The sequence below is a fragment of the Anomalospiza imberbis genome, chromosome 4, assembly GCF_031753505.1.
Source record: "Anomalospiza imberbis isolate Cuckoo-Finch-1a 21T00152 chromosome 4, ASM3175350v1, whole genome shotgun sequence".
Taxonomy (NCBI): domain Eukaryota; kingdom Metazoa; phylum Chordata; class Aves; order Passeriformes; family Viduidae; genus Anomalospiza; species Anomalospiza imberbis.
The window spans coordinates 52108569-52130933 of record NC_089684.1 but is presented as its reverse complement, the minus strand read 5'-3'; the positions used below and the strand labels follow the sequence as shown (position 1 = coordinate 52130933).

The 22365-nt window shown below is 37.1% G+C and overlaps 1 protein-coding gene across 6 annotated transcripts in view; it reads right to left on the bottom strand.

The window, feature by feature from the left end:
- RGS12 (regulator of G protein signaling 12) overlaps positions 1 to 22365 on the bottom strand; it is an 84763-nt gene that overhangs the window by 53311 nt on the left and 9087 nt on the right. For 5 of the 6 annotated variants that reach the window (XM_068188563.1, XM_068188565.1, XM_068188564.1 and 2 more), the window contains exon 3: positions 9594 to 9713. In XM_068188563.1, coding sequence (XP_068044664.1) covers positions 9594 to 9713 — 120 coding nt within the window. Of the gene's footprint in view, positions 1 to 300; positions 424 to 9593; positions 9714 to 22365 lie in introns of those variants that run through there. The other variant, XM_068188566.1, reaches the window with a different exon arrangement.

The following is a 22365-nucleotide window of genomic DNA, read 5'->3' as shown; positions in this document are numbered from 1 at the left end:
ATTCAAAGAACTTAGAGAAATATCGGTATATCTACTACATTCACTTTAAAAACAATACAGTGTTGCAAAAGAATTTTAAACATGGCTATAAAAATGGTGTACTCTTAATTTTATAACAGCTTATATAGAAAGTCAACTTAAATACTTATACTTACGAACTTTGTCTCTTTAAAACCTCATTGAATCCTGAGAGGCATAATTTATCATATTTCACTGCAAGATTTCTTAGCTCGGAAGACTACTCATTAAACCACATTCCTGTTTTCTGCTCGCTTTAGACAAACAAAACTTTATACTTACAGACACTTGACTATCAGTAAAAGTTTTCTCCATGTATAAATGGTTTAATATCTCATTGTTAAGAAACAGTCCCTTCAACTTTATTATTACGCTCTTTCTGAACTCATATTTACTTCTTCCAGAGTCCAGTAAAAAATGAGGCTTCGCTGTCTGTTGCCCTATCAGCACCTCTCCCATTCTCCTCCCTCCCCAGCACATTCCCCGCCCTCAGTACTGGTTCTGCATCTTCTCATCAAAAGGAGCAGGCAGCTTTCAAAATGGTGTTTAGGCAGGTCCTGCGTAACAATAAAGCTTCTGTAAAGACAACAGCCCTGCTGAGGAATCTGCTAATGTAAAATACATTCACTGAAGGCCTACAGGACTCTGTCGTAAAGGTTTGTCCAAACTTGTTGAAGCATTGAGTCAACATCGCTTTCTCATCCAAAGTATTCCCTTTTTAATACATTCCCCTTTGATGAGCATATTACCTGAATGAACCGAGTCACCAATCTCCACTAAAAATAATTAAAATATAATCTAAAAATACTTTAAAAAACAATACTGTTAAAACACGTAAGACTCACAGCAAACTTCTTGCAGTTTCTGGCATGTAGGTACGTGTCTCAGTGTGATTACAATCACATGTATGTAGATTGTGCAACCTATCTCATCCTACCACAACTCTCCGTGTTCTTGTGAGTAAGCAGAGCATTGGCATTTATGAGGATCATGTTCCAAGTGAAGCATTACTCTCATAATTTTCAATACCACACCTACTCTCCAGACAGACCTATAATATCTGTGCATTTTCAGAAAAAAATGCATGCACTTTCTGCCCAAAAATAACCCTTAAACATCATCCTTCAGCAGTTCCTTTGTCCAGAGGGAAGTTGCAGATGGGCTTTTTACTATATATTTTAAGTTTTAGAAGCACTAGTTAAATGTTTTAATCATTTAATAGTGAATAAGAAATGCTAGCAGGTAAATAAAAAGCTTCTAATAAAAGTTCTAGCTGACTCCTTTTTATTTCTTAAGTTTCACTGGACAGGTAAATGCATGAGGACAGTGAAAATTAGGTGGTACAAACTCCTTCCCAAAATCCCAGAGGTTTAAGCACAAGAGAGAATCAGAAACAATTTGCAGATGCTATCAATATGTGCTGCATGTATTGTGTGATTATGCTCTAGAAATACCAATTCAGTACACTCAATAAAGCCGTATTCATTCCCTAACATCAGCCAGGTCTCATCATAGAGCAAAAATCCCTCCTTAGTTATTATTTCGTCGTGTCAAAAGACACACCAGGTAACAAGAAGAGCAGCGAGGGAGGGCAGGGACAGAGAGGCACCAAACCAGTCAGGCCGTTCCTCATTCCCACTCATTCCAGGAGCTGCCTGGACAATCTCAGCAGCAGCAGCAGCAGTTCTGGGCAGGGCAGTGGCCAGAGCCATCCCCCACAGCGCTGCAGCACAAACAGGTAATGCTCCCAGTGCCCAGGGCAGGCACCAGCACCAGCAGGTACTGCAGCCCTTCACAGCAACCTCACAGCAAGGGAAAGGTAGCACAGCTTCCTGTGCCAAGAGGACATCCACAGTCCCACAGCCAGGGAATGGCACTGTCCACCCTCCTGTCTCTGCACATGATCAGTTCAGAACAAGGCTTTATCAAACCCAGGATTATGTTTCCAGTAGTAGCCACACAAAGAAGCCTACCGAGGAGCAGCACAGGGCAACGTATCAGACATTTCCCTGATGACATTCTCCCAGACTCCAGGTATTTTTAGTTCAAGAGATTTCCTGAACCCAGTGTGGCTTGCCTCCTTAATAATCCCCAGTGGCTCTCCTTTCCAAATACTTGTCCGCTTTCCCTCCAGGACATGCAAATTTCTTGCATCCACAGCACTCAGTGGTGAGGCATCCCACAGACCAACTCACCTCCCACATGAACAATCATGTTCTCCTGTTTGTTTTGCTCCTGGCTCCAGCTATCTTTAATTAATGGTGTCGACTTCTTGTCCCGAAGGAGAGAGTGAGCAATCAATCCCAACTACTTTTCCTATTCCACCCATGATTTTCCACTCTTTCTTACACTTCTCTAAATCTTTTCTTCTTCTAATATATCAGAACATTTTAAAACAAAGAGACCAGGTATGGAAAAACAAACTACAGCTGTATGCAATGCAATCATCTATTCCTTCTGTAATAATTGCTAATACAGGATTTTGCTTCATTGCTACTGTACTGAGCTGTTGTTTATATGCAACTCTCCCTTATAACTCAAAGACCTCACTTCTGAGAAGAAACAGTCTGCTGAGAAACATATATATCATTTGTTATATGAAGCTAGAGCTATTTTGCCTCATTTGTATTACTTTACATTTATCTGCATACATTTTCATCTGCCATTTTGTTGCCCAGTCATTCAGACTCATAAAAGCAGCCTGGTCTCATCTTCAGAGACTGCTCTCATCCTGATTACCTGGAGTAACTTCACCTCACTGCTCACCTTCTTGGGAGGAGCCTTAAAAGGTGCCCTTGAATCAACAAATGTAATATAAGAAGTTGCAGCAATGATCAGCCTTAAGCAGCAAATAGTTCTGCATTTCAGAATCAGTGCAGTAAATAGTAGCATTTTTCTGCCTTAATGTCACATGCCTCAGACCCAGAAGAGGGAACAGCTTCAGTTCAAAGAGAGTAAGCCCAGTTTTAGAGAAATGCTAGGTTAGGGAGAAAGACAACTTTGAGAGGTTGCCAACCTAACAAGAGCTCCATTTGTGTGAGCACTGACAGTTCTGTCACTACTCAAGGAAACCAGAACCAAAATAACAGAGCCAAAGCCAAAGCCCAAAGCCCAATATCTTACATTGCTGAATTAAGGAATGCAACCCCTACGTAACTTCAGGTGGTTCCACAAACTGCAGAGATATTTACAGCATGTGAATTCACCTGTGTCCCTTTAATCACACATCTTAAGAACGGCAGTACTGGCTACCACAAGAAAATTAATTCATACAGAATACAAGTTTATCTCTAGTACCTGAAAGCACATAATGTATTTCTGGCTCTGTGGCAGAAATGGGCTTGTGTTGGAGAGCCAAGCCTGGAGGCTATAAGGCTCGGACAGTACTTGAGTGGCAGGGTCAGACAACCTACTGATTGCCTCCTCAAGAGGAAATTTCTCTGTATGTGCCAACTGTCTTTGCACATATGGGGACCAAATTCCCTAAGGAATCCATCCTAGGCAACACTGTTGGTTTCTTCTCAAGCACCACAGCATGGGGTGAACACTGCCATCATAAGCACTGCCCATATGCACCTCACAAAAAAAAGCAGAAATGAGATCCAGCTCTCAACACATTCTCTGACTATTCTGCTTCTTACATGCAAATTTACTTGGCAAATTCCTCCAGAATATGAAGTAAAGAAAATAACCCAAACACAGAAGAAAACAGTAAATAGTAACATTACTGAAGGATGATCATTTCACCAATTGAAGTAAGAGAAAATAAATCCCATTATTCTCAGTGTCTGGGGAAAAAAAAGCACAGTTTAGCATTCTTTATTCTGAATTCTCTCAATTCACAATAAAGAGGTTGCACACAACTGTGTTGATCTGTTGACCAACCCATCTTTGTCAGATACTTTACAAAACAGTGTCAGGAGCACAAGAACTTTCCATGAAAAGATCTATAAATGTAAAATTAAGAGCAGTTAGTGAAAATCTTTTTTAAATTATGGTATAGTATAAAATACCAGCAAAACCCTAATAGCAATGCTAGAATCTGTGAAGAAAAATAAAATGTATACCACTAGCATGATGTTTCCCCCTTCAAAGAGATATAAATAAACTACCAGATAAATCCCACATGCCAAAGTAAAAGCCTGAGGATGATCCTCTAGAGAAGGCTGGAGAGTCTGAAATTCTTAATAGAGCAGTCTAGAGAAGCAAATGTGAAACCAAATGATGCTGGACAGCACAGCAGTCCAGACAGTGCAATCCCCTGCCTGCCCCCATGTCCTGGCAGCACTGCACTTACCAGCACAGCTGTGTGGCCACTGTGCAGCCCTGCAGGTGAACAACTCCAGCCAGGACTGAGGCAGCCCAGGGCCTGAACAAAACAGAAGAATGCCTGGCACAAACCACGGGATGTTTTCAAAGTCTTACTGATCAGCTCCATGAGCACATCAGTAATTCAAGGTAAAACGTCAATGGTGTAATGTCATGACTGACTTACACTATTTACAGCCAGACATCATGGTTCAGCAGGAGGGTTTGAGCCAGTGTAGTGAGGGATTCTGAAATCACTAAGCACACCTCTCACTGCTCCAGAAGCTGGCCCCTGCTGCAAAGGGAAAAGAGAAACAAGAGCCTCACCTGTGAGCACAGATCCATGAAGCTTCCAAGACAGCAGCATCAGGGGCTGCTCGGTGTTAACACTCAGACTTCAGAATATCCATACATGAGACTGGATTAAACCTTTAGGAACTCATTATCAGCATGCTAAAAATGCAGTGCTGCCTTTTACATACAAAAATGGAGATTTTCTCCTGTGTGCACTGTTATTTCACAATTGGCCTTTGCTCCCCCCTTTCGTGAAAGCTGACAGCAAAACTCCCAATTGGTTGGTTATATCTTAGATACAAATTTGGACAAAATATTGCCAAAGATGCAGGTCTTATAGGAGGTACACAGTAAAACATATTTTTAACTAATTGGTGAAATCTGAGACAAAACTATACATTCTTTTCAAATTTTGATTTCACTGTTATAAGCTGAGAATGAAGAGGCCTCTTGATTTAAAACATGTACTCACACTCACTATGGTGGTGGCATTGTGGCCATGGTGATGATCTAAGAACATCAATAAAGCAATCTCTGCAGGGAGAGTTAATACTTTTTATTAGATCATATGAGAGGGTGGGAAAAGTTTGGGGCATGTTTAGATCTTCTTGCCTGATTTTCCTAGTATACTAGTTGGTCTAATATAAGCTATTATCTCCCTGTGTAAGCTTTTTCTGATTATTTAAATCAGTCAAACAAAAACAGGTACCCACTTAAAAACTCCTTAATAAGTCAAATGAGCATTTTAGAAGGAGTTTTTCCACCCACAGATGCCAAAGCTAATATCCAGCAGAGACATGTCATCCATTAGTATAAAAACCTCATACCAAAGAGATGTGCTGTATGCTTTCAAATAGCAGATGAAATGCAAAAAGTAGTTGATTCAGTAGAATTAACAAAACAGAAAAAAAAATCAAGCATTATTATCTATAAAAACATGTAATAATACTATAATTTTAATGGTTATAATTAAGATGGAACATTCTAACAAAAGCCCTCACACTGATTTTTAAAAAGAATACATGATAGATTCCAACTTTGAAAACATTACTAAACTCTAGAAATTTGATACAACAAATGTTGTTTATAATATACAATATAGCTTTAAGCTTTCCAAAACAGGATGAGAACAAGAAAAGCTGCAACAGCCATCTTTTCTTGTCCTGATACTTAGTTCAAAGAATTAAATCATCTTTAATTTAAAAAATATCTCTGTATTAAATGATTATTTAACAATACTTACAGAATTTGACACTTGTTTCCCTAAGAGATTATGTCTCTCACTATACTACTCTGCCCTATTTTTAACCACAGAGAAATACAAAAAGTACAAGTACCAAAATTATTTTTAGGAAAAAACAGCTTTGAATGTTCTTCTTGGTGAGGAGGAACCTAAATTTTTTTACTTCAAGAAAGTACTGCAAGGTTCCCCCCATTTTTACAGACTTCGAGAAAAATTAAAAGATGAGTGGAATGGGCTACAGTTGAAAGTGTTACCAAAACTGGTGATGAATAGAAGAATTACAATTACTGTGCTTAAGGTAAATTTTTACATAGGTAGTGTTCTCCTGTCTGCAGTCTCACACAGACACCTTTAACTTGTTTATAAATTTATAAACATCTTTTCCAGAACAGAATTGTGCAAGAGGATGAGAGTAGTGGCATTTACCTACAAGGAAGAAAAGTGGGAAGCAAGACAGGATCATGCCCTCTCATTAAGCCAAATATTAATAATCATAAGGTCCTCTTAGCTTAAATTACACCTTGAAAATATGAATCAGCAAATATGCTAAAAAGTAAAATTGGTGCAAATCACAGAATGTTAACATGGTTTTTAATGGACACTACTTCATAACAACAAATTATGTACATAGGAAAATTTATTGCTAGATAAAAGATAAATCTGTTCTTAACAAAACCAGGTTTCTCGTCATTTAATAAAGAAAATTTTCTAAATACATTTCTTGTGAAAAATAACATAACTAGAGCAGATACTAGACATGCTCATTTTCTGAATTCAGTTCCAATTTAAAGACTAATTAATCATAATCAGACCTGCTGTGAACAAGCACAATTTCCACAGTTCAGAAATAAAATTGTGCATTTTCTGTTTTGTGAGACATTCTCCCTACCACAATTATAGCACAACTGCACCATTAATTTTGCACTCTCATCCCATCTTTATCCCTGCATTTTTAAAAAATTCTTGTATACAGTTTCTACCAGTAAAAACAGCACCTAGAGGTTAATCCTACAAACTTGTCTGGTTGTTTCTATGTATACTACAGCTTCTGCAGGAAGGGAGGAGGGGCAACTATACCATTAATTCTCATCTTACAAGAATTCTGTCTGTGTACATAGAGCCAGAAGTAATCTAACAAGTTAAAAGAAAAAGTGACATTTTCTCATGAAATCATGTTTTTGTTTATTGAAATATCTATGAATATGCTGTATTCTTGGACAGATATTTTTAAAAATAAATAAATAACAAATTTCAAGGAAATCACGCCACCTTATGGCAGCAGTCAGCAACGCTGACAGCTGGTGTTTCACACACTGCTCATACTTCAACAAAAAATCCAAACACAGCCTTTTTAGACCTGAAAGCAACGAACAGTGTTCATCAAGTGCCCATAAAAGAAACTCCATGGAACCTAGTTACACTGCTCAATTTAGAAGATTAATTTGAATGCCAGCAGGAATCAAACCCACAAGCTCAGAGAAGCATATTACCTTCCAAATGTCATGTTTGGATTATTACCTTATCCATTCTGCTAAGATAACTGAAACGACCACAAAAGCAAGCAAGAAGCCTATACAATACACTCATGGTCATTATTCCAAAGGTGGAGTCTCTAAGAATTTCCTGCTATTGTTATTTCCTCTTCCACCAACCCTAAATAGACGGCCTGAAATAAACTAAACAAATACTAACAACATTACCTCCTACCACACATAGTGTAAGAGTACTTGGGACAAGTGCTGAAGCAGCAATGTTGAAGTTTGAACCAAAATTAAAACACCTCAACATTATTTTATTTTGACATACAAAGATTTTTTAATTCTCCTCTGGATTGCTGTTTCTCCTGGTGACTGGGATATCTAGGATATCATTCTATTACAGCATGCAGAGCGAAAAAAAGATTTCAAAGTGAAAAGAAGTAGTTGGACAGAGAACAGTCCACACCCACATAGCTACATGTAGTAAGGGCATTCATCCAAACACAGACTTGAATTCAGACCAGTCCTTTGTCCAGTTCATATTGTGACCTAGAATGAAAGTTTCCCCTTCCAAAGTAACTCAGTATTGATGAGAACATTGGGACACAGATTGACTCAATCCCTCCTGTTGGTGCTACTCTGTTTACAGACACTGATGAATACCAACTAGGACATAATGAGGGGCAAAAGGGACTTTTTAGGCCAGTAACTATCATATCTTTCTGAAATTAATGGTAGTCCCAAGTGACTGTTTTAATGAATATTTATGCAATGTGAAACAGCTCCAACAACAGAAATTAGATTTTATATTTGATGTTTAAAACACTCAAAACGTGAGATGTGCAAAAAACCTGCATGAAATTTTAATCTGTAAGATTTGGAAAGAACCATGTTTTTCCCTGCTGCATGTGAATTACTAGCACTAGATTCTTCGGTATTCTGAGAGAATTCACTCTTACTGCAACCAAAAATTCTGTCAAAACTGGGTATATATAACAGCAAACTTCTTCAATTTAGAAGAACCACCATTTTCTGGTTAAGAAAGATGTAGCTAGATGGTTCCCAAACCCCTTTATCCAGAAGTTTTTGTTGTGTTTAAGTTAGGCAATTACTGTATTAAAGTTATGAGTGCAAAGAAATTAAGTATTTTCTATAACTAGAAAAAAAAAAAAACAAGACACTTAAAAGCTTCAGAGAACAAAGACTGCTAAGAAAAACAGAAAAATAGAAAAACATCTGAGAAATAAGTTATTGCAGTTCCTACCTGCATTCCCTAAGCATGCCAGAAGCTCCTCCATATATTCTGCTCCCTAAACATCCACTGCACTGAGCTCCCTTCTCCTTTAGTTCAAGTCAGTGAAATGCTGTTCTTCCTACATTTTCCCACAGCAGAAAACTCAGAGTCTCCTTCTTCCCTCCTCCCATCTCAAATGCTTTTTAAACACTCCTTCCCATTTGGAGGGCTCAGTGTGCCACATTCCCTCCCATGCTGAAGAGTGGTGCACTGTGCATTGCATGGCTCTTGTGCCAAGAGCCAAAACAGATTTTTGTTTCTCCCCAGTCACCAGACTTCCTCCAAATAAGCATGCTAAAGGGCTAAGGGAAGAATCTCTCCATTCACCTTGACATCACTGCAGGTCAGGTTTTCCTGAGGAGGCACACTAGGAGTGAGGATATAATGAAGCCATATTCCTACAGTAGAACAGCAGGATGGCTTTTCATTCCTTGTTTTCTCCAAAGTCAATATGGTTTTGAGAGCCAGACATCAGCTGATGCTAAACCAGATGTAAAATAGCATAATATTACACTTAAAAGGACCCCAAATCACTAAGTTGATTAGGAATTCCTTTTTGTCAACTGCTGTCAAAATTCATCAGCTGAACAAAAACCAGGATATGATGAACATTTGATTTTTCCATATATCACGATACATTCACTTCTGAGATGTTCTGAACATTTTGATCAGCAAAAGTGCATTGTTTGGATTTACACAGGACCAACTGTGATAGGAAAAATAAAGTCAGAATTCCCCACAGAAAGAATGGCCACTGTAACCTATTAAACCAATGTAACCTATTAAAGAAATACTGAAAAAGACAGGTTGATACCTGAAATCTGTATTCCCCTCACAAAAATTTAATATGACAATAAGTACCTTTATTATACTAATACATTACTAACTTCTTTTCAGCAATTATCAGCATGTAAGTTCTCTAAGACTCACTTCTAAATTTTAAGTGCAAGTTAATTACCTCGAGGTCATCCAGAGAGCGAGTGATACTAAATCGCTTCGATCTTCCAAAGGATCTTCGAGCAGAAGAACGTGGAGGAGGAGCCTGACTTAATCCCATTGAATGTCCAAATTTTGCACCCTAAAAAAAACACAGAAAATACATATTAATTTATTTCTTTAATGTTAGTACATTGCTGGTCATAGTGAGATCTTAATTTTAAGGAAATGTAACAGGACCACAATTTCAAAACTAGCTGGTCATTTGTCATGCCCCTGTAAAACCACATACTAAAATTCATTAAAGTTGACTTTTCCAGTCTCAAGTCAAATATCTTAAACATTCAGCATTAATTTAGTGTATTAACATGAGTGATCAGTTAGGTTGCTAAAATGTACACACAATACATGTCAGAAATAAAAGCAAGATGATCCTGGTTCTTTCCTGTTTTAACTGGAAACCATTTACATAGAAAATATTTCAGTTTTCTATAGGAAATTACCATACAACAAATCATCTCACACAGCTTCTCTTGGAATGTTTCTCCACATTTTTAAAAATCTTACTTTCACTAACCTTTTTTTTTTATAGCCTTACTACTGCAAAGTCCAGCTTTTGAAATCACACAGTATAAAATTGCAGGAACTTTTGTTCTGAGGAAAGCAACTCCCTCACTTGGATGTTCCATTACTAGAATTGGTGCTGCAGTAATTAAATCTAGTTTCTCTTGTGCCCATAATCATAGTCTTTCTCCCTAAAAAGTTACCAGATGTCTATTAAGCTACTCAGCATATACATACTAAGTTTATTCCAAATGGCAAAGTGTAAAGCTTGAACCTAAAATTAGGCACAGTCGGTGACTGGTGCTAAGCAGATGTACATAAACTCACTACATTACAAAACCTTGTGATTATGTGCCTGAAATTTTGGATTCCTTTCACTGTAACATTCAATGTGGGAAAATTCCTCCCTGTCTACTGATGCGTTTTTGCTTTAGAAAATAAGACTTTAAATCAGAGCAAATTCCCCTCTGTTTCATGTCAGCATCTTTCTTCATTATAGTAAGCTTAAAAATATATTTATTAGTACTTTTATAATTGCTCATTTGGCAGATTTGTAATATTTATTAAATTTTCTATTTGTGTTCATTTCTTCCTTTGGGCAAGTTTTTGTGCTCCAAGTTCTGAAATAGTTTGGTGTCCCTTTGATCATTCATTGGAAAGTCTATACACATCACATTAATCAAAAAACCACCATAAATTTCACATCCTTATAGCCTCATGCCAACAACCACTCGCACAAAGCAGAGAAGAGCAGCCAGAGCATTGTGCAGCCTCAGAGATGTCTGCCTGTTTGCTAATTCCCATGGAGACAACACTATTCTACAGCAACTGGGCTCTGGCCATCACCAGTGCTTCCAACAGATTCTGTTTACAAGCTCAAAGAATTGTCAAGACAAAAAAGAAATCTGGATGCAAAGTATGCAGCAGGGTTCATCCCCTCAACAGGCTTGAGAGTTAAACTTCATTCTGTATTAAAAGTGATCTTTTTTCTATGAAATCTCTTTCCCTCCCAATTTTCTATTTACCAAGGGTTTGGTGTTTTTTGGTGGTTTTTTTGTTTGTTTGTTTTTTTAATTTTATTTTTATTGGCTGAGAAGCAAATTGGGCAGGTTGTGCCACAGCAACCTGAAAATCTAGTAGCTGGATATTTGCTTCCAAGGTTTTAAGAGAGCATTTACAAGTGCAGTATAAACAAGCTAAGGTGACCTTTGCTAAATGATCAAATAAATGCAAAGTGAGGAAAATTGCTCTCTGTAAATATTGACAAGCAACACCCAGTGGAATGAGGACAGTTCCTGTCTTCTTGAGCATCTTTTGGAGCAACTTTTAAAATCATCTGTTCATCCAGGCTGGTACTGCTGGGGAGGTTCACACCTGCCTCATCCCTTAGAGCCACACCAGCCTTTGCTGTGTGCATGGAAAGCTTACACCTACTGCAGTAATCTGTGCCACACACTGAACTCCAACTCCACCCCTGACTAAACTCAGCTGTATCCATTACTGTTGCTGCACAGCAGATCAAAACATTAACAAGGCTCCTCCTGTATGAATTTTTCTGTTAGAACAACATGAATATACACGTACATCTATTTGATTTCACCACTAGTCAAGTATGACTACACTAGTTCTGTGATTTTTTTAATTTTTTTTTCATTTTTAATCTGAGAATTACTGATAAAACTATCAGACTACCAACAACTCAGCAAATTAATGGCATCATTAATTGGTACTTTGAAACTAATGAAACAGTTACACAGTGTGGATGCTTAATGGTCTTTGATGTGTTTCTTAAAAGTATATGGATGCCCTGAGAGAACTTCATCTTTCATTGCAAATAAAAGGGTGAAAGGAACAAAATGAAAAAACTATCAGTAGCAGACATATCTATTCAGAATAACAAATACATTTTCACTATTCATTCTATTTCATCCCCAAAGAAGAATATAAATTGTCCAGTATTTTTTTAAATATTAGAGACTGCCATATATGATGATGGGAGATTAAAAACATGATGCTGAGAGATTAAGATTTAAAACTTAAAACGTTTTTGTAACGGTAACATTACAAATTGAAGGAAGAGGAACCAATTGCCTAAAGACAAATCTAATTAAATTCCACTGAGAAGCAGATTCTAGATAAGATTAATTATCACCAGATGCCCATTTTGGAAATAAATGCTGCTTACCTATTTGTGGTCAGAAGCATAACAAAGAGAAAGAGGGAGAGCTGACAAAAACAATTTGTAAATTGTGTGGTATTAGAAAAGAGAGAGTAAATTAGTATCCAATCAAAGTTTTTATTTATGGTTTTTTACATTGTTATGCAAAACTGACTACTGAGCCCTGGGTAGAACAGTAAAGATAAGAACAGGTTAAGAAAAAAGAGACCCTGAGAATAAAACAATGCTTAAGCAATGATTACAAAATATAAAAATGCACTGCACTAAAAATTTCCCCAACCCATCTGGATAACAATAGCAATTAAGCAAATAATTTAAACTGACAAAAAATCTCTTCCTTGCTCTGAAAAATAAAATTAATCATCTAGGAAAATAAGGAGAGCATTACTAAAAAACACAAAAAGACTGCAATTCACAAGTATTTAATATCCTGGGAAGTCTCCCTTTTCATCTTTTCTTGACTCTATTCAGACTATGAAGGCAGAGCTCCTTCTCCAGTTCAATTTAAAAAATGGCTGTGCATACACACATGCACACAAATAAGGAAAGAATCATGTATTTTAAGCAAACAGCATCATTTTCATGGGACTCTGAAGAGATGGAAATAAAAGCATCCATGGCTTGAACAGAAAACAGCCATTGAAACTAGAATGTACTGATCAGCATGGCTAAAGAAATCCACAGTATTGGAGCACAGAGAGATTGTTAGTGCAATGACTGATATTAATGTCATTTCTGCAGTCTGCTAGACATAAAGAAAACATTGTACTTCTAAAGGCCTTTATTACACTATGAAGCAGAGATTTAAAAACACTAAATTATCCACAAGCATTTCGGAACAATAAATGTATGACCAAAAAAATGGCCAGCTTGGACCAATATGGTCCAGTGAAAGGTGTCCCTGCCCATGGCAGGGGGCTTGGAACAAGATGATCTTAAGGGCCCTTCCAACCCAAACCACCCTATGAAAAATATGCTGTTACATTCTCTGTTAGCTGCCAAGCTACAACATTGACATTTGCTGCATGAACATTAGGCTGTAGGGTTGTTTGGGTTTTTTTTTAAATACAGATTGCTTATAAGCCTTAGAACTGCTTATTATCCTACCTTAAAGATTCTCTTCTGAAAACAGTGTTGTTAAATCTACAAAACTCTAAAAATATCTAAATAGTCAAGAAAATCTAAGAAATTCTATCAGAGAACAGAATAAGAAACCAAAGTCCATCTGACATTTTACTAAGTGCCTTCACCTTAGAAATTTTAGGAATCCAGAAGCCAACCAAAAAGCACAAAATTTGTGAAAACAAATAGATCAGTGAAAAGCATGTGCTACAGCAATACATCCCCTCCTATTTGCAATGCAGATACTTGCCACCCTGCTACTACTGTCTATCATGGTATAAAAGAATATATATCAAGTATATATATATCAAGTATAAAAGAATATATCTCTAAAAGCCTTCATCCTGTTATGATTTGGCAGATGGGGAGGAAAAACAACAAAGGATTAAAGGAATTAAAGTACTGATGCTCTAAAAAAATCCATTCTTTTTTCTACTCTTAAAAAAAGTAAAAATTAGAATGGATTGAAATACCAGTTAAATGTATAATCATAAGACACAGGACAATGAATGGGGTCTGAGTCCTTTATTTTTTTTATAATAAATTACTAGATTACCCTTTTTTTTAGGCAGACAGGAAATGGCAAGTGCAAATATGACAAGGAGAGCTCTGAAAACAGGTCACCAGGGGAGGACTGATATAGCAGCTCAAACATGTCCAAGTGAGAACAGTTTCTGTCTGAGAACAAGAATGGTGTACAAGAAAAGTACAAATGAAAAAGCAGAAAACATTGTACCTCATGCATTAGCAAGGCAGAGGGAGTGAAGAAGGATGTGACTCATCTGAGACTGCAAACAGACGGACAGAAAGAACAAAAAGGTTCCAATGTAAGATGATTTGCACAACTCTAATTATTTAAAGATAGAACGAAAAAGGATGGGCTCTTAAAAGTATTTTTAACTGAGAAACAAGCTAGGCAGGAGTTCCATATAAGATTTTTGGTAGCAGTGGCAGCTTAAGGGTTTTGCATGTACTTCTGGCCACTCCTGCAAGCTCACAAATTGCAGCAGGCTGTGCCCTCATCTCCACTAACAGTAAACTAGAGTTTATAAAATGAAATAATCCTGTTTCTAAGGCAGATCCACAGACAGTCATGCCAGCACAACTCATGATACTCACTGCCAACTCTGCCCTGAGCACCACAGGAACGCTTTTAAGCTGGAACTACCAAAGCAAAGTGAAACTATGACAGCCAATATGTGACTGTAACCTGGAGCCTGAGAGCACAGAAGAAAGTCGATGAAACCTCATTAATTATTCAGAACACAAAGAAACCAAACACCTTCAGAAAACATCTTCAGTTAGCTTAAAGGAATTCCCAGCTATAGCACCAGCTGAACTGTGCCCCTTCATATTCCAGCAAATGCACTTATCCAGTATTACAACTTTGTAACAAATTATCATACGCAACAACCTGAAATTTCCATTTTGTGCTAAATAGTCTTTGTGCCTCTCTGCAGTTAATGCCTGGATATTGCTAATAGATTTCCTCTCCTCTGGTACCAGGTCTAAAGCTGAAGGTGCAGGAAGGGGTTAGCAAGGAAGGAGACAGGCAGCTATTGGAACACAAGAGACTCAGGAAAGGGGGAAACTTTTGTTAGAAGTTCTGGCATCCCTGACAACAAAAAAAATACAGTGAGCTGGCAGCAGGAATCCAGAAAGGGGAGAAAAGGAGAAAGAAAAACTGTGAGGCTTTAGGCCAGCTTCTAGCAAATTTACAACTTTTCATGGAAAAATCATTATAGTTTGTGATCTTGAGAGGAAACTAAAGGGACTAAATCTGATGGGACAGAGGTTTTGCTCTTCTGTGGAAGAGCAGCAAGAAGATAAGGTAAAATATAAGAAGGGAAGCTAATCAAAAATGTTTAAAAAGCACTAACAAGCCTGATGATCTACATTTCTAGAACTATGCTTTCAAAACTGTTTCACAACAAAAGTTAATCTCACAAGATTTGAGTGAAATAGTTTTAAAAGTTTAAATGTTTGATTCGAAAAAACATAAGAAAGCAATGAAGTGTGATGAACAAAGTTCTAGGAGCTCTAAGACAAAAACATCATTACCAGCATGCACTAATTTTCATAGAAAATGTTTTTCCTCCTGTTCAGGTGGAACAAGTACACTATCCTATGTCCTGGCCATTTAAGAGAATACAAAAGGACCATGCACATGTTAGAATGGTCACACAGAACTGTTTGCCTCAGTTTAAGGAGCTCAATTACTTAAGGAGCTCAACAGAATTTGGTACGTTCCAACATACTCACTATAAAATCACCAAATTTAATTTGTCCTATTTCCAGCTCTTGAAGCTTTTAAAAACTCCCACAGTTTTTAGGTTTGATTCTCTGACTTTCTGTGATGAAGTGCATAAGAGTTTGGAACCCAGATACACTGACCGTATAATTTGACACTTCTATGGATATTCAAAATTTACCAAATTTAATCCTGGCTGTTGAGCCCCTCAGCAGAAGGGTCAGGCTGGACTGGCAGTTCATCCTTAAAAAGAATGCAGGTTTACGACTTCAGAAAGTAAGTTCCTGATTTAGACCTTTCTGAAAAGGGATGGGAAACAGGGATGCCACAGTAATGCCAACAAAGCACACAAAATCTCAAAAAACAGTGAAAGGATCACAGAAAAAAAAAAAAAAAAAAGTAACTGATGGAAATATTATTCTACCATCAATATTAGTCCCAAATGTTGATCTGGACTGTGTGGCTTTGTGTTCCTCTCTTGCCCACCCCCACCCTCAGCATCCACTGCCCTGAGTGCCCCTCTGGAGCAGAGCAGGTCCTGACACCCCTTTGCCCCTCCTCCCACCTGCCTGCACCACGTGCCACCCACCCAGAACTGACACTGAAACTCACAGTTCCTGTAAAAGTAGGGTCTGTGGGGCCTGAGAGCAGGAGAGACTGAAATATGGGATATGTTGGGTAAGGATTTCTTGTGTTCTGAAAGAGATAAAGGGATCTGGGGGAGCTGGGAACAGAGCTGCCTGTGCTCCCCTCCCCTCCCCTGGCTGTCCCGGGAAGCAGCAAGGGCTGGGCACAGGTGTCTGTGCTGACAGAGCACAGGGTGCTGGGGACAAAACCAGAATGCAGGGACACCCTTCAGGCTGCCCTGCACTTGTGTCATCACCATGGAGGGACAGCACCTCCAAAACCCCGTTAGATGACAGAGGGTTAATTACAAAAAGTCTATCACCATTCAAACTTTAGTGTCAGCTTTTCTGCAGGCTTTAATTACACTGCAATTCCCGTATTTTTTTTCTTTCTTTGGTTGAGGTACACCAGGATGACAAAGGATTCAAATGCTATATTCACCAGTGCTGATCAACAGATCTGATGACTTTTAAGAATAGTTCTTTACTGATCAGATGGTAATGACACATTTCACTCCCTCCTAACCATTACAATGGCATTTTAAATGCCATACACAATACAACAAAGAATGTTTCAAAATTTCATGTAAGATCTATAGGGACTCCAGGAAGAAACAGAAAAGAGACTGTCCTGACATGAACATCCAAGTAAATGAAATTTAATGCTTGTCTCCTCTACTAAGAATATTAGGCATAAAACACTGACCCATCTACACTTCAGTACTATCCTAATCCCTTTTCAAGGGAAAAAAAACCACAAAACAAACGCACAAATGTTGACATTATTTATGCATATGAAAAAGTAAGATCATTTTCTCAGTATAACTAGATAAAAGTAACTTCTATAAGTTGGAATTTGGTAGTTGGGAATTGCAGAGGCACAGAAAGACCTCACTACATTAGGGGAAAATGTGAAGAAAAATACAAAAAAGGACATAACAACTAGTTTCAAATCATCTTGAACATCAGGTAGGCATTAGCTGCAAACATTAATTCATTATAGCCAAATAATCAGTAACAATCAAAACTCTGACCAGGAATCATCATAAAAGAAAAAAAAAAAAAAACCACAAGAAATAAGCCTTATGAATACATTGTCTGTCTACACATTTTTAAAACCGTTTATAACTCTGATAACCCATCTCAAAAATAAAATTACACCAACCAATTAGATTACAATTATGAAAAAAGTTTTGCAAAAGATAAGACTAAGATGACTTCTGATTGGAAAGTAAGTGATTGGTGATCGAGGTTTAAAACAAAAATAATATCACTAAGAGAAAGTAGAGAGAAAGATTATTAGTATTTCTCAGGAAAAATATTACCAGGTATGAAATGAAACTATAAAGTACAATTACGTGGTGTTTTCTTTCCACACTAATTAAACTGCAGAATATGTAAGTCAAGTGATATCAGGAATGACAAAAATGCAAGTTCACATAAGTTTTAGCAATTCCATATTTATTTTTGTTAATTAAAATCTTTATTCTACATGGCCCTATTTCTTGTCCAGTGAAAAACTGGTGTTTTACAGCTCCTTTTCTCCTCTAAATCTTCTCAGCTGCAAGGAATTCAGATCTTTCTTAGTACAGACAATAACTTTATAATCTCCCATCTCAAAGCTTTTATGTTTAAAATATAAATATTAAGCCATTTTTCATTATTTCAATTCATTCTCTGCTAAATATTTTTTTCAATGCCATTTTCTTTCTAGTACATAAACTTGAAATTAGGACATTTCACAAAAGTCAGCATCACTCTACATTTACTGTCCAGATTTTATCTAATTTCTTTTTCAAAGAAACACAGCCAGCATTATTTGGGCTTTTTATACACTTTTAAGATCCTAGAACCATTTTAAAAATAAATTTATAAGATTACAATTCATATGAAAAGGCTGCATGGAATTACTAAATATTTAATTGCTTTTCATTTTCTCTAAGCAAAAATCAGAGGACCTATTTCCTATAGATGCCTCTTTGCAGATTAATTCACATTAGCACATTCTCAGATCTAGCTTGGTGTTTGGGATTTTTCTTGAGTTCTCTTTAAGGTATATAGGTAGATCTCAAATCAGATCAAAGCCTATAAATCCAAAAGTTAACATTAAATTGAACTGCATAAGAATAGCAATCCAGCTGCCATTAATTCTGCTTTAAAAACAGCTGTTGGTGGAACAATTTAAGCTAGTGAGCAAACAGAATTCTAAAGGAAAGAGAAAAAAACATGTAATTATACAAAAAAAAATGGGAACCACAAAGCTTTGCCAACATTGTCTCTGCATCTAAAATACCTGCATTGCAGTTAGTTCACCATCCAGTTACCAACAGTAAAGAACTGCAATTCTTGGATCTGAAGCAAATTACACATTTTCACCACCAAAAAAAAAAAAAATTTAACTTGGACAGCATATCTTTTTCAGTAACACTTGCTTTGGAAACAAAGATAACTCTGAAGTAGTTGCACTTAAACTTCTGAACAAAACAGGAATAAAAATAGTTTTCCAGGAACTAGATTAGCAGGGAAAGATGCCTTAGTGAACCCCATAGTACTGCTCGCCTATCTTCTCTCTTCTACATTTTTACAATGTTTTCAGGAGCTGAAATTATGAAGATTACCAAGCACTTGATTTATTTTATTGTTAAAAAAAATACGCATTTGCAATACTATTGTCCAGTGAGTCTCATGAAGTAAGATTTTCTATTTTGTCTTCTTAGATCTACAAATAGGATCCAACTACAAAGTCACACTTTTCATCAGCACAAACAATAATGTGATCGAGACAGAAGTATAACAAGTGTGAGACAGTAAAGGATTTCTAAAAGTCAATACCCAAAATTTTTTAAAGCTTTTTAATTGCATTTCAACAGTTTTGTCATATTCACTTGGAATAAACCTAGGACCCAAATACTAGTTATCAGGCTCAGGTTGTAAAACCTCTTTTGATCTTCAATGTTATGCTCACTGCCACACTATTAAAACAGGCCTTCCTTTTAAAAAAGAGAATGGTGAGAGGTCAATGCCTAGGATTCTGTCCTTATGGAGAGAGAATTCAAAGACTAAACTGACTGCTATGAAGCTTTCCAGTGGAAAAGGGAGTATTTTCCCAGTAAAACTTAATTTAAAACAGTAATGACTAGACATATTTTTGGCCAGACACTAGCCTGAAAACAGAGAGTAAGGGTTGAACAAAATCAAATGTATTTATATTAATTTAATCTAGAGGGAAAGGAATGCTTCCCTGTTCAGCAATTTCTCAAGTCCCTTGCCAATTCTAACATCCCCTGATGTTTTCATATTGCTTACGGTGCTTTTCATTTGCGTCACCCAAAAATCACGCACAGGAGCGAGTAGGTAAGTGACTGGAAGATGCTAAAGAAGGTGGAAAGAGCAATGCAACAGCAAAGGCAGGGCAGTGCAACTGGAATTAGAAACAAAAAAAGCAGGAATTATTCCATTCCCACTGAAACCACAACCAGGCTCCTCATGTGGGTTTCACAAACCTCACAAGAGCATACCTGACCCCTACCCAGCATCAATCTCAGAGCAATTTAGAAGCTCATTGTCACCAGAAATCTTCCTCAGTTGTTCTCAGATTAAAAGGCACCTTGCCTTCCATGATTTGCCTTTTCAGTAAACTTCAGCAACATCATCAGGCCTCTCCCTGCTTGTTTTCATCTAAGACATGGATGCCACCAAAAAATTCTCATTAGAATATTGATTGTCTCATTTCTTCAATAGAAATTCTCATTGTCTCCTTTCTTCAATAGAAATCTGTTCACGTGACACTTTTAAGAAACACCAGAAATGTGAAGTTCAGTACAGGGAAAATGTGAGAGGTGCACAGGGCCAGAGATATCTTCTGGAAGGTCTCAGTCAAAAGAGGCGGACTAGAACCAAAATCGTCCTGGTTTAGTTCTCCTCTTGCCATGCACAGAAACCTTTCTAAAAAGTTTTAGAAAAGAATGAAATATATAGCAATCCCGAAAGTATGTGTTCAGTAATTTGGGGACAATTCATAATAACAACATTTTAAAGAAAACAAGAAACCTCATGCTACCCACTAACAACAACATTAGGCATTTTAAACTATTTTTTACGATTCACACTTATATTTAATTTTTAAATGCCTTATATTAGCATAAAGAAAATTAATATTTTAAAAGTGGGTTTGCCAATTATCACAAAATTAATCCCAATTCTAGTCTGTGAGCTGAAAAAATCACCACTAAAGGGAAAAACAAAGCTCAGAAAATGTGATTACTTGCTTGTAACTGGAGGTCTGAAATGCCATATCTATTCCTACTCACAAGAAGCACTTCCCAGGCTCCGTCCTAAAAGTGCAATTTTAAATAGATATGTTCACTTACACTTTCTCACATCTGCTCTTGCATGCTGTACAATTCACAAATGTTTTGTAAGTGCAGCTATAAAATCTGGAAGCAGTTTATGCCCATCTTACCCCCCACTAGCATTGTACAGTACAGCATATTTTTCGGAATTACATGCTGTGATCATCACTGTTTATCTGCACAGCAGCTCTGCTAGAGCAGAATTGCAGCCAGGAACTCATGTGTGATGAAAATTCCAAGGAAGGCAGTGTTTCATATGGAAGTACAGAGTCCATCACAAGAATCTCTAGCTTTGGTAACCTTCTCTCCCTGTAGTGGCTTCTACAATCCCACTCATAGGATATTTTACCTTTGGTACTGATGTAAAAGACAAGAGCAATTTAAGTGCTGTTCTGCCAAATGAAGACTTAGACTCAGCAACCAGGTTGTAAAAATATGAATGCAATCCTATGTGGCCACTTTATACACTTCATTCTGTGACTGGAATGAGTCTGAGCAAGCTGTGTAAAATAACTCCTCACCACTTAAAAAGGTCACAAGAAGCTGAGAACATGTAATTTTCTAGAACACAAGAGCCAACCCACCTGAATAATGGTTTGGAATAGGCAGTTTTACCTCATCCCTTCACACAAAATAATAAAGTCTGAATTTCTCTCTTATGAAAATGAACAAGGGCTCTAAGATGCAAATACAGATTTTCCCTATTTCTGCAGCACCTGAAGTACAGAGGTATGATCATCAGTAATAACATCCCCTGATTATTTACATGAAAGATTTACGATGAGAACACTGTACAACTTCATCTCTGTGAATTACTCCAAATAATCTTTATGAGCTTTTCTCATCAGTTTCAACAGCCTTCAATAATACTGAAAAATGAAATTAAAATGCAAAAGAGGGTCTGTAGCCTTAATGAAGAGCTTGAGAGCTAAAGCCATGTAGGAACATTTTAAATGTGTCTTGCAAACAAATTTGTCAATAATCAAAGAACAGAATGCCTATTTTATTATCAGACAGACGTAAAATGGAAGATTTAGATACTTAGTGTTGGTTTATGCTGATCTGAGTGATACAGTAGGTGAAATATTATTACTCTTTAGCCACATGTAGAGCATCTTCGATCTCAAAATGTAAAATTTTCAATGAGATTTTACTTAGTATAATTTTGACTTCCATTAAATAAGTGTTTCTGAAAAATATCTAATCCATATTACTGTCATGGACATCACTGCAGACACGAACTTACTACACAGACCCCACAGGAATTTCAGCAGCATCCAATGCAGCACTTGGGACCAACATCCATCATGCACCTGCACCAGGTGCTGCATATAAAGAGTCCTTTTCCTTGGTCCATCAGCAAAGACTTCAGGGCAGCAGACAGAATTGAGTCTTAAGTGGTTTGGGTGGGCAATGTTTACAAATTTTGTGTTTCTGTTTGGCTTTTGAAAGAGTGAATCACCTTGTATTTAAAAACACTTAAAATTTAATTTTATTGTGGGTCTGGAAAACATTGCTGCCTGTAGCAGTGTTCACCTTAACAATACACTAGTGTATAACTATTATATATACACTAGTTTATTTCTTTTTATTTTCAGCACAAAAGGCATACAATAAAATGTACACAAAAGCTGCTTGCTTTACAGTGCAGGAAAAGAAATAAAAAATATTTTCTCTTTCCATACCAAACACAAAATGTT